Raw genomic sequence first — 14,073 nt, forward strand, 5'->3', positions numbered from 1 at the left:
GTGTGGCGTCCAATGTGGTTTCCAAATGGCTGGTTTATACCATCTTGCGACGCTGAACAAGACTTGGTTTAGGTTGGATAAGCCGTTGGTGAGTGCATTCGTGGTGGCGTCCGGAAACGCACACGTTTCATGCGCTGTTCGGTGAGTGTAAGATTACACTGCAGGACATGACGTAACAGTTAGGGCTGCTAATCGATGGACATTATGTCAATTACGTCATCACCACTATCATCGGAAATTATGTTCGACTCCACATCATCATCGTCATCATCATCCCACAGTACATCGTCTATACCATCCCGTGCTCCACCTTGTAATGAAACCGGTACCGTATCAGTAATACCTACTTCTCAGTCACCATTGCAGTTTAGATCAGCTGCGAAGGACGGGAAGGCAACCACGGATGAAAAGGCACAAACAGGCCTCGAACTAGAGCAGGTTGCTGTTGCTGGAGGTTGATAATTTTGGTTCAAACCTCCTGAGCTAGAGACCACATCTACAAGCTTGGCCAACAGCTCAGGGGTCCTGACCTCAGAAAACTACCGACGACAATGAAAACAAAACTTGCAAATCATCGTCACTCCCTATGACAAACGAATCGTATTTCACATCATCCCGCAAAATTAAAATTGGAATTCTATAGAATAACTTCTGAACCCGTTTCATGCCTTACAACCCCAGTTTTTGGATTATAGAATTCAGGAACTCAGCAAAGCTTGTTGAAGGTTTTAGGAGAATACTAAGGGGATCTTTATCAGTAAACTTAATTCTAGAACATGTTTTTTTCTTAATCGACTCTGTATAGTGCACCAATACTAAAAAACTATCTTCACTAGCCATTGTGTTTCACTCTTATAAGAAATTCACGTTCATATCATATTTATATAGGTTGGCCTCACACTAAATCGAATTTGCTTAGTTCGATTTATGAATGCATAGTAATTCGAATCAATTCCATTCGAATTATATAAGGACAAAACTAGGAGTAAATCAAAACAGCTTGTTTCGAATTACTACGAACGTTACATGCATGCATAAATCGAATCAACATGATTTGATTTACTATGAGACATTATATGGATGCATAAATTGACTCAAGCAGCTTCGATTTGCATTTTTCTTGATAATTCGAATTGGACAGCTTCGATTTACTATAAAAATTGGCAAATCGAATAAAACTCATTCGATTTATATAGAAACGTACATTTAGTAGATCTATGTAACGTTTTCAGATTTAGGTGAATTGTATAATATTGAGTTGGGTTTGATTTAATAGTAAAATATATATATACTTATTAATTTTTTTTTCTAAACACACTCAGGTGGGTAAATCCCTAAACACAACCCTTAATTATCTCATTCTTACTGTAAATAAGATAACGGTTCAACTAGGTATCCTTTAAAAATAGTACAATATTCAACCTTTTATTACAATAATTAAAAAAAATTAAAACAAACACAACTAAAAATTATGAATAGATTTACTGTCTTTTTAAAATTAAATACACATTCAAAATACAATCTAAAAAAACTGAAATTTAAAATTTAAATTTTAAATTTCTGTTTCAGATTTAATATATTTAATTATTAATATATTATAATTTAAATACATATCTAAAAATCAAATTATTCAAAATTCAAAATTTTGATTTTAAAATTATAAAATAAACCTTAAACTATCAAATTATTAATTAAACTCGTACAAAACACTCAAAGAAGTAGAGAAGTCACATTTGTGCTATGTCGAAAATCCAAGCGCACATGGAAAACTCAGAGATGCACATCGAGAAGTCATCCTCCGCTGTCGTTCATCGGTGCCACCTTTCTCTTCCGCGCTCATCCTCAACGCTGCCTTCCTCCTTTTCGACGCTCATTTACAACGCTGTCTTTTTAATGTTTAAATTTAAATTTTAGATTTATGATTTTGGATGTGTTTTAAAAATATTTTCTGTATAACTTCATAATTTTAGATGTGTTACAATTATTTTTTAATGTTTAAATTTAGATTTTAGATTTATGATTTTGGATGTGTTTCAAAAATATTTTCTATATAACTTCATAATTTTAGATGTGTTACAATTATTTTTTAATGTTTAAATTTAGAATTTAGATTTATGATTTTATATTTTCTGTATAACTTCATAATTTTAGATGTGTTACATTTGTTTTTTAATGTTTAAATTTAAATTTTAGATTTATGATTTTGGATGTGTTTTAAAAATATTTTTTGTATAACTTAATATTTTAGATATGTTACAATTGAAAAAGAAACTACAATTGAAAATATTTTAGTTTATGTATATAATTATATTCGACCATTCATAATTGTATTATTAACATTTATATTGTATTATTAAAGTTGACTGATTTTAGATATGTTTTAAAAATATTTTGTATAAAATATCATACTATCAGATGTGTTATAATCGAAAAATAACAACACAATTTTAAATTAATTGTTGATTATAATAATTTTGAAAACTAATAAGCATCGAAAAAAATTAACTGATAATTTAAATAATAAATATTATATTCATTTGATCGAATAAAAAATTAAAAGATTAATTGTATTATTAACATTTAAATTTAAATATTTAAAGTTAGCCTAATTTTAGATGTGTTTTAAAAATATTTTGAATAAAATATCATACTATCATGTGTTATAATTGATAAATAACAACAGAATTTTTATAACCATATCAACTACATCTTCTCTCTTAAATTTCAGATTTTTTTTTTTCTTCTTTGTTCAAACTACTTACGTAGAAAGTACTTTATTTGCAACAACTTTATTAATAAAATTAAATAAGATCAACCTTGTTCCAATTAAATCAGTAGAGTATTTTTATATTTAAATTAAAATATAATTAAAAATGTTGAACATGATATTTCTTAACAAATTACATAAACACATGTGTGGAAAATAATGATACCTTTCACCAATGCAAAATGAGAGAGTGCTTCAGCTGGAAGGTGGTGATGGTCTTCACCAATGAAGACGAGATGGAGGATTCAGCTGGCAGCATCCTTTTTGGTTTGGGATTCACTAATGCGTGTGAATGTCTCGTAGAATAAAGAATTTAAAAAACTGCATCAGTTATGTGAAGTTACGAAAGTAAAGCAAAGTCACCGTAACCACCAAGGAAGTGGGTGGGTTTTAAAATTTAAATTTAAATTAAAATCTAATTATAAATATGTATCTAAAAAATAGGAACATGTTACACTAAAAAAATAATTAAATATTATTTAAATCTGATTAAAGGCTGATTAGTATTGTACAACTAGTATTTCCCATAAGATAAATAATGAATTATAAAAAACATATATGTGAAAATAATAATTTTATTTCAAAAAAGGTCCTTTTTTTGTTCATTTGTTTGTTTACAGATATAGGACATTGAGACAGGGACACTGAGACACAAAATCGTGTTTGGCAGAGGAAATATGGACAGAAATAATGTATCCAGAGACAATGAATGACACAGAGACACTAACAAGAGACACAACTTATTTTTTATTTTTTTTCGTTATTCTTGTTAATTTTTATAATTATATTTTTTATCGTTATATTTTTCATCTCAAATTTTTTAAATGAAAAAAAATGAGAATAAATTAAATTTTCATAATTTATTCTAATTTATAACCAAATAAAATACAAAAATACAAAATTTTGTCCATCAATATTTTATCCTATCTTATTCTCAGTGTCTTATCCTATCATATTCTTAAAACAAACGGAGCCTATAAAAGGTCCATTTGAGTTGTTGAAAACTTGAAATAGCGTCATTGCTTACATAATGATAATCTTACCGCGACAAGCATGGCCTATAAAATAAAGAAAGTAATAAAATCAATACCTATCCTAAAATGGGAAGATGAAGAACAAACCCAAAGGCCATGTGATAGTTCTTCCGTATCCAGCCCAAGGGCACATCAACCCGCTCCTTCAATTCGCAAAAGTTTTAGTCACCAAAGGCCTCAAGGCCACATTAGCCACAACCCCATACACAATCAACAACATACATGAACCAACCGTTGCTATTGAACCCATCTCAGATGGCTATGATGAGGGTGGCTTCACCCATGCTCCAAGCGTTGAATCCTACATTGAGTCCTTTAGATCAGCTGGTTCCAAAACATTATCAGAGCTTATAATTAAGTTGAGACACTCGTCATGTGCCGTGAACTGTATTGTATATGACTCTATGCTTACTTGGGCACTTGATGTGGCAAAACAGTTTGGTATCTATGGTGCTGTGTTCTTGACGAATTCTGCTTCTGTGTGTTCTATTTATTGGGAAATGAAATTGGGAAACTTGGTTTTTCCTTTGGAGAAATGGGTGTTTCCGATTTCAATTCCTGGGCTTCCTCCTCTTGGGGTTTCTGATTTGCCTAGCTTTGTTGCAAGACCTGATGATCACAAAGCTTATCTGGATGCTATCATGGGAATATTTGAGACTTTGAAGAACAATGACTGGGTATTCTGCAACACTTTTCAGGAACTCGAAAGTGAGGCAAGTGTTTTTTGTTTTTCGTCCACCTTGTTTTACTTTTATAAATCCAATTCATTACTAACCAATTTAGGTGTATAAGGATCATAGTTTTTTACAATGACACTATTCATGTAAAATATCAAAATCATTTTTTAAGATTAAAATAACGCACATTTTAGTTTATTTTATCAAAATATTTATCAATAATTATTATAATTATATATAAATAAATAATTATTATTTAGTTGATTTAAATAATAATACAAAATATATATTTATTATTGTTGTAATAAATTTTAATAGTGATACTTTTTTAATATCTAAAAACACTTTTTAATGTGAAAAATAAAAGTAAAAGGTATTGCAAAAATATTTAAAAAATGTGATCTTAATTTTAGAAAAAAAATTTTTTAAGTGTTGCGAATGTTGTATTACCATAATGATAATTACAATAAAGAATATCATTTATAAGATGTTATTTTTTTATTCCTGGCATCATTATATGATTGTGAGATGTGAAAAATATAAAAGGTTTGGTTAGTAGAGCTTAAACTAAAGGCCAAATGGGTGATAGTTAATAAACTACATGAAATTTTAGACGTATGAATGAAATTCAACGATTTTTTCTTTAACAATTTTTGTTGTTTTGTGTTCCTTTCTGTATCATTTTATCAGATAATGGGCATATAATTTAGTTAGAACTCCATGAAAATTTAGAATAAGTATGAACATTATGGGAATAAATTTATATCTGAAATTCTTCGCTTCTCTGAAAAGTTAATGCAGAGTACAAGCGCAATACAAGTTTATCAGAGAACAAGTTGTATTGAATTAATATTTACAATTGATAAACATAAGTTGCATCTCATCTTGACTATCATAAAAGAAACCACCCTATAGTGAGGTAGTTAACAACTTCAGATATAACTCTTGTTTTTATAACAAATGAGAACATAAAAACCATGTCTTATCCATTGTCGTCTTTGGATCCATGTAGGGTTATGTTAAGCTTGCGACAACCAAGGTAAAACTTCGTCGTGTCCAAATGGATGGACACAACGCAATGACATCTTTGATTTATGTAGTCAACCTTACCTAATGGGAAATAGTTATGTTAAGATATATTAAGGTAAAAACTGCAAAATAAAAATTCGATAAGAGACCTTTTCAATTCATGACTGCACAATAATCTCATGTCTTTTGTCTTACTGAAGGCTTTAGATGGTACATGGCCAGTTATACCAGTAGGACCAATGGTTCCATCAGCATATCTACACCAACGAAATTCAGAAGACACAGCTTATGGAGCCACACTGTGGAATCCAACTAGAAATAAAAGCTACATGACATGGTTAGGTACAAAGCCGCCAAGGTCTGTAGTTTATGTATCATTCGGAAGCATGGCAACAACAACAGCTAAACAAGCCGAAGAAATCGCAAACGGCTTAAAGGCCAGCAAGAAGAATTTCATATGGGTGGTGAAAGAATCTTGGGAGATATTACCAAAGGGATTTATGAGTGGACTCGGTGATGCAGGGTTGGTGGTGACGTGGTGCAACCAATTGGAGGTGCTGTCTCACCCGGCCGTCGGCTGCTTTGTAACGCATTGTGGATGGAACTCAGTATTGGAGGCACTGAGTATAGGGGTGCCGATGGTCACGGTGGCTCAATGGAGTGATCAACCTACAAATGCTAAGCTTGTTGAAGTGGTGTGGGGAGTGGGAACAAGAGCTGAGAAGGATTCAGATGATGTTTTATCAGGCAAAGAATTGGAGAAGTGTATAGGAGAAGTTATGGACGCTGAAAAAAGTGAAGATTTAAAAAGAAATGCTTCTAAGTGGAGTCAAAGTGCTTCAAGAGCAGCTAGTGTAGGTGGGACTTCAGACAAAAATATCAATGAGTTTGTAAAGATCTTAATGTTACCTAAAGGGGAAAATAATTAATGTAAGGTTTGATTACTCTCTAGGTACTATAGGTTCATTAAATTTTCAATTGAATCCTTATAGTTTTATAATCAAATCCCTTATATACAAAATTTATTAATCAAATTCCTATAATTTAAACGTTACTAATTAAGTTCTTGCATTGTACAAATACTTTTTATTCAAATCCATTCTAATTTTTTTAATCAAACTCAACATGGGATATTAAGCCCCTGTTTTTCTTTAAAAAAATATATATTGTATATTATTATATAAAGATTTGATCCCAAAATGTTATTAAACCACAAGAACCTGATTAGAAAAAGTTGTACAATACAAGGACTTATCTAAAACGGTTAAAGTACAAGGACCTAATTGACAATTTGTATACGATAGAGGGACCAACAAACCAGAAGTTAACTGAAAATTAAGTAAAATCATAGAGATTCACAGGATACTTAAACCTGTATACTATTACTACTATACATACTTATCACCCTCACGTGGTACATGGATGCACTAAGCATAAGCTTTCAATCTTAGTTGTATATATGCAAATAAACTTTTTTAATGTCATGTGTAACAATCTACGTATACCGTTAATTCAGCTACTGCTGATATCATAAAACGTTTGTGTGAGACAATGCTGAAGAATCTGCTGAAACTGTAGACTATAGTCACTATACACGAGTATCAAATGTATGCTGATGAAGATGTATACTTGTGATGCTGTTATGCTGATCTACATGATATATATAAGATCATATATATATGGCGAGCCTCTTCAAGTGTTTACCATGGTCAACTATTAGGTTGCATTTGGATTCTGTATCTGATCAGAAATACAGAAATAAGGAAAAGATTTTATAAGAAGTTACATAAAATATATAAATTTACCATGTCTCTCTATTTCTGTTTCAGAAACAGCATCCAAATGCAGCCTTGTGGAAATTTACATCTTGCAAGCACTGCTATCTTTGCATACTTCGCCCTGTACGGAAGACCAAAAAAGGAAATATGGATCAGCATCATCACTGCTCATTCTTTATATCGCTTTGATATTAAAGATTAACATTTATGCCACAGGAAACTAATCAAATGGAGTCAAATTATTAAGAGTAGTTCAAGATTGTGCTAATTGACAAATAACATAATAGAACGTTTGCCATGGTGTGCGTACCAGATGAAGCCGGATTTACCTTGACCCGAACCCAACCATAAATAATGACCAGGTCTATTTTTTGAGACCCTTACCCAGTCCTAGACCTGGTAAAATCTTACTACTTCAGGTCATACTAAAACCGGGTCTAAACCGGTGAAGTCCGGGTCTTGATAAACTTTATGTCAAAATATGATGCACTTATTTATAAAGAAGAAAAAAATATACTTGTTACCGATGAAGTCCGGGTCTTGAATTTTTTCATAAATTCTAATTTCATGCTTTGATCTATTTTTTAATTCAACAAGTGTGATTAAAAATAAAACAATAAGATTATAATTAATATAACATAATATTAGAATTAATTTAAAACATATATACCTTTTTTAATCCCCTTAGGGTGCACATGGACGGGTGAAGCCGGGTTCGTCTTGACCCGGACCTGGCCTTGAATAATGACCGAGTCTATTTTTGAGACCCTTACCCGGCCCTTGACCTAGTGAAATCACACCAAATTAGTCCCGAAAATGTTCGGGTCCGAGCTGGGTCTTTGGGCCGGTCGGGCCGGGCCATGTACACCCCTAATCTATGAAGCCTTAGATAGCATTTGATAAAATACTAAGTTCCATTTCTGTTCCCCATGACGGACAATATCCAAGTCCCAGTCTTGGTTTTTTAAAACAATTTATGAAATGCATAAGACGTCGAAGAATCCCAATCTTTTGAGATTCAAACCTGTCACCAACTCTCAAAGTTTATTCTCTTTCAATTTTGTTTGTGCTTGCTTTATTCTGCAGAAACATTCTCTGCTGAATTTAACATGAAGTTTTGTGCAGTTTAATCAGCCTACCTTCTTCTTTCGAGCTTCTAAAATTTCTTCTATAGGTGGCCTTCCTGGAAACCACAAAGGACATAAAGCATATGAATTGAATGAAACGATGAAAGGATGTTAGCATAATCATACCGGAGAATAACCATAGGGCATGTCCAGCTCACAATTAATCCAAGTTATCATTTCACTAATATAACATAATAATGGAAAAAAAAAAATGAAACTCAATTTATAGCCTATAATTAATGATCAATGAATTTTGTGATCATGAGAGACTGGATAACCTATGACAATAATTCAATGATTTTGAACATTGCCAGCGGCTGACTCAAGAAAAAATAAATAAATAAATAAATAAATAAATAATGGTAACAGAGCCTAGTTTTGCTAATGATAGTTGATGGTAGTTATCTAGCTATATTCGCGGAAATTGTTAGTTATGTTAATTGTTGTCTATAGAGTAGTTTTGGCAGTTACAGAGTTGCACTATTCATTTCATCCAATTTAGATAAACTGAATTCTGCAGAATAATCAAGCTAGAAGCTCATTTTCTCAGTTTCTCAAACTACTCACACCTCTGTTTTCTCATTTCCTCTCTACACATACCATCTCTTAGAAGGTATTAGAGCTCTGCTGCACAATCATCCCTCTCATAGTGAAAGGAAATCAAATCTCAGTGAAGCAGAGTTTTGTGAAACTCAGCAGGATCATAAAAATCACAATCCATGCAGTGCAGATTTGTCATAGAACCCTTACTATCCAAATCCAAATGAAAATCCTACATAAGATATTGTCACAATGACTATCTGATACTGGTTCCAATTATCATAACTGGTCTAGATCTATGAACTGTTCTTTGATTCTCCAAGAACAATATCACAGAGATATTGCAAGAATTTCACACTTTCAAGCAAGGTAACTTGTCAGTTGCAGAATATCCTGATGAACTGAAATCATTTTGGGAGGAATTCGAAAAATACTTTATAGGAATGCTAGTGTCATCTGGCAACAACTAATGCAACTAATCATATTGCAGCAACAAGTAACTACCACTAATTGTCATTAGCAGAATTAGGCTCTCCTAAGAAAAACTATGCAGTCTATGTCATTCCAGCTAATCAAATCAGCCAACCTAACGGAGAAAAAGATCATCTAAGGTTTTAATTTAACCTACAGAGTGAGAAAATATTTGGTGCTCGTGGAGCAGATTTAGTGCACGCTCAAAGAGCTTTTACAGTCATTTTATTCTTTATATTTAACTTATATAACAATTAAAAATAGAAAGGTGTGGTTGTAAAGGCTACTTAGTGCAAACACTAAATATACTCTAGGAGCAACCAACAATTTCTCAGCTACATAATAATAATAATAACAAGGAACTTCCAGTGCAAAATTGTCAATGTACGTTGCGCTTACCTGTAATCTGAAGACGATATTTAGCCCAAACACCATATATGGAGTCAGCAATTGTGCCAATCTGTGAAACATGATTTCCTCCATCGTAAAATATAATATATAATATATAAAAACAGGCTATCTAGTATGTGCTCAAGTTAAAAAATTAAAAAAGGAAGTGAGGATTCTCCATGTTTCAAAGCAACAAGACAAATAAATCATATAACAGTATTTGATAGGAAGACTTACTGGTTCATATTTTGTAATAGCATAAACCCAACCAAGACCAACTTGTTCATATAATCTCCGAAACGCCTGTAAATAGTGTTTCTCACAAGCATGAAACAGATGCATATATGAAATATACATATAAAATTTATTGCAATAAAGAGAAAAAGAAAAAGCTGGGTGGGGTGGAGAATAGATTTTCACATTTGAACAGACAACAAACTTTTTAACTCAACTTGTTTGTTTAACTCTTAAATAGTTATTGTGGTTTCTTTATGAATATAATTTTTATCCAATAATGATGATCAGTCATTGATTGGACAAGGATTCATAACTTTGCACCAATTTAAAACAGGATTTTATTATAAACATGTTATTGTTAGTACTATTATATTGTTTTCTTGGTATTGAGAATGAACTAGGGTTATATACCTATATGCGATTATTCTAATTTCTAAATTTTCAACAATTTAATAAAGATTCTGAGCTTAGAACCTATGTGCAGATATTTTAAAGCATATACTCATATTCAGAGTATAGAACTAACACAAGAGTCTGAGTAATGGCAATAATAATTATGTTGGTAACGAAGATGAGGTAAGAAGCAATACTTCAACATCCTTAACCACAGTTCCATCAGAGAGAATAGCATGAATTCTTCCCATAACCTACAAGTGAAAAAAAAAACAACAACAACAACAAAAAACAAAAAACAAAAATCATTGAATTGTTTTGGCACATACTAGCTGTGAAAAGCATGTTCAATATTCATCAAGAATCCTCAATAAGTTCAAATGTTTGGAAAGATCTATCATCAATCAAAATAAACCATAAAAGAAAAAAGTCATTATACTAATAACAAAAAAAGAAAAAAACAAAGGAGCCAATGGAGTTCATAACCTACTAAAACGGGTTACGGAAAAGAGCATTACTTAACAATTGCGAGAGAGTAGGCAGTAGAATAAACTAACAGTTTCATAGTCAAGGTTTTGATTTTCCTCTGGAGAGTAATCAACTGAGCTTATATCAACAAATTTGATTGTTCCATAGCTCTTATTCCTCTCCCTTAGCATATCCACCTGAAAAGACATAGACAGCACAACATGCAAAATACTCATCAATAATCTAAAATGCCGAAAAGAACCACGACCAACAAGTCAACAACACTTGTCTAATGTTTAGATAAATTAAGTTGAAACCTCGCGCATACAGAGAGGGCAGTCTCCATCATAGAGCATTTTAATCTTCCAATCCTTGTTATTGGGTGATTGACCTTCCCCTTCTTTCTTGGAACTTGCAGCCTCCATAGCTGCCTCACTAATAGCTCGAATGTGCCATTGAAATCCTGCAAGTAAGTTTGTCATCAATTCATGTGCACTCATTGTTACATTCCCGGAAGAGTAGAGAAAATCGAGATTTGATGTGAAATTGGAAAAGTACATTAAATACGGAAAACATGAATATTTAAATAGTGAAATTCTCAGACCTAGTAAAAATTGTGCGGTTCACTCATTTAAAATTGTAATATCGAAAAATTTTAAGTTAAATCGAGATTCAGCTAGTTTGCTCGGAACAATATATTTGTCATTCTCACCTTGAGCATTTTCCATTTTTAATCTCTCTACAATCTTATAATCAAATTCTTGATTTTAGGTTTCTTAATAAGTACGCAAATGATGAAAGTAACCGAGATTGTCAATCAGCGGTAGTAACACATTATAATTTTATAGAAATACATCAATTTCAAATTATGTGTAGTAAAGAAGAATAATAATAAATAATAATAATAATGATGAAATTCGAAAGGTAAGAGAAAAAAAAAAAGGGGCGTACCAGGTTTAGTAATAGGATTGGAGTGCGAAGGAAGATTGATAATGTTATGGAACTTGGGAGAAAGATTATGGTGTGGAAGTGAAAAGAGAAGTGACGGTTTTTTAACCGTTGCAATGCTCCCAAAAACAGAAGAAGCAGCATACGCTGCTGCGACTCTCATTGCCATATTGTGATTTGGTTAGAGCACTCAAGTTGGGGAATGAGAATTGAGAAGGTTTGTGTTGAAAGGAAAAACCAAACATTTTTCTTTCCAGAAACGTGGAAGCTTGGGGATCACCCAAACTCATGAGAATGACACGGATTTTGAGGTTGAGATTCTGCTTCGCCTTCGATCTACCCGTTTAGACTTTCGAAGCTTCATCCAACTCCATACCAAATCTCATTTAAAAAAATTTAACAAATTACTTATTAATATTTTAAATTATCTAGCCCTTAAAATTAAACAAAAAAAAGGTAATAAATGAAGTCTTACCTTTTAAAAGTAATACAATGAAAAAATTAATTATCTGAAAATTTAAAAATAAATGACACGACAACAGAATTTATTGTTTTTTATTAGTAGTTTTAGTCATTAACTTAATTCTTTTAATTTAGCGATTTAATAATATATTTTTAGCTCGTACTTTAAAATATTATTATTGGCCAAATAAATAAATTCTAATATTTCTCTTTAAAATATAAAAAACATTTATTGTTACAAACTAATTTATCAAATATGCTAAATAAAAAAATTTTAGAGCCAACAATTCTTGAAAATTTACTTACACATCTACATATTTTTGTCAATAAAATTTAATTAAGTTGATCCAAATTCAACAAAATAACATACACAATATATACATAAATTGTATAATTTTTTGTTTGATTTTTTTTTATTCTTATTAAAATGATAAAATAAAAAGAATTATGAGAAAATGAAGAAAAAAAAAGATGATAATAATAAAAACAAGGAAGAAAAAATTTTAAATTATATAGATTTTTTCAAAAAATTAATACTAAAATATTTTAATTCTGGCACACAAAATTTTTTAATATTGGTCATGATGACTATTAGTCCTAGTATAATTTAGGGTATAGGTAATTGAAAAAGGTTTATTATCTTGTTCCACTAGATCTAGTTCATAAAATTTATAAAGTTAATTTTTTTATATTTTCTATTCTTAGTGAGATGGGATATTGGTTGATCAATTAGATTTATGATTCTTTTATCACAAATTATTAAGTTTATTGGTGAATAATTTTTGAATAAGGATTATAAAGTTGTATACTCTTTGTTTAAATTTCTTACTTCTTTATTTAATTTTGGGTGAGAATTTTAAAATTGTATTTTAAATTTTTTTTTTTTTTTTGTTATCTTTTACATACATCTTTATGTTGCACAATTAACATTATTTATATCTCAAGACTAAGTAATCATCTTTATTTTGGAGATTAACTAAAATAGATAATTTGGATGTGAAGTTTAGAATCTTTTTGAATTGGATTTGATGTTTTTTTTTTTTGCTTGGTAAAGCCGTTCGATATCCTTGGATATGGATGGGAAGTGATACCTACAAGGGACTCTAATGTTTAAGTTAGCAAAAATTTAATACAAGTTTATGAGTTTTGAGTTGAGAAATACCTGAGACGAAGGAAATATCTATACCGTTATAATAGTAACCTAAAGAATACTCTTGTAATTTCTCCTCCTATTTTGATGGGTAGTTATTTTTTTTTTATTTAAAAATTGTTGTTATCCTATATTTAACTATATGAGTATATTTATAGGTGTAGTTAAAATTTTATGCGGTCTGAAGAGATCAAACGTATAAATTTTTATAGATTTAGGCTTTATCTATTTTAGGCATGATTTTAAATTATGGGCCAAAATATAAATCGTGTCTTCATTATTAAAGATATTAAAAAATGTTGGCTATTTTTAAATTTTAGTTATATATCTCTTTAGTTCTATAAAGGAGTAAGTATTGTTTTGGTCCCTAATATTAAAACTGTCCCTAATGTAATTTTTGATTTAGAATCATCCTTAATATTTTTTTCGTATTAAAATCGTCCTTTTAACTTTTTTGGATAAAAATACCCTCCACCTTTATCAGCATCTTTTCTTCCACCACCATCCCCCACCAACACCAGCACATCCACCACCAACAATAACATCATCAATGAAATAACCCAAATTCAATAAATCAACACAAATTCAACAACCAAATTAAC

General features: G+C 30.9%; 2 protein-coding genes across 4 annotated transcripts; one reads left to right on the forward strand and one right to left on the reverse strand.

Moving 5' to 3' along the window:
- Positions 1-3,779: 3,779 nt before the first annotated feature.
- On the forward strand, positions 3,780-6,528 carry LOC107643933 (UDP-glycosyltransferase 74B1). The gene is made up of 2 exons (XM_016347691.2): positions 3,780-4,514; positions 5,708-6,528. Exons 1-2 carry the CDS (start codon positions 3,876-3,878, stop codon positions 6,434-6,436), a joined length of 1,368 nt encoding a protein of 455 aa, XP_016203177.1. The 5' UTR covers positions 3,780-3,875; the 3' UTR covers positions 6,437-6,528.
- Positions 6,529-6,823: 295 nt separating this feature from the next.
- LOC107643936 (Putative thiol-disulfide oxidoreductase DCC) lies at positions 6,824-12,229 on the reverse strand. 3 transcript variants are annotated; one of them, XR_015883410.1, is made up of 9 exons: positions 11,863-12,228; positions 11,229-11,374; positions 11,001-11,108; positions 10,641-10,697; positions 10,051-10,116; positions 9,823-9,883; positions 8,425-8,468; positions 7,313-7,406; positions 6,824-7,241 (listed from the first exon to the last, which is right to left on the reverse strand). XR_015883410.1 is itself a non-coding variant. In XM_021124350.2 (8 exons), exons 1-8 carry the CDS (start codon positions 12,026-12,028, stop codon positions 7,368-7,370), a joined length of 687 nt encoding a protein of 228 aa, XP_020980009.1. In that variant the 5' UTR covers positions 12,029-12,229; the 3' UTR covers positions 6,824-7,367. The 3 variants fall into 3 exon arrangements, 1 of the variants encoding a protein (XP_020980009.1); XR_002363457.2 differs by having other exon boundaries at positions 6,824-7,247; XM_021124350.2 differs by having other exon boundaries at positions 6,824-7,406; positions 11,863-12,229.
- Positions 12,230-14,073: the final 1,844 nt, after the last annotated feature.

This window comes from Arachis ipaensis, chromosome B5, assembly GCF_059453495.1.
Source record: "Arachis ipaensis isolate K30076 ecotype BB chromosome B5, ASM5945349v1, whole genome shotgun sequence".
NCBI lineage: Eukaryota > Viridiplantae > Streptophyta > Magnoliopsida > Fabales > Fabaceae > Arachis > Arachis ipaensis.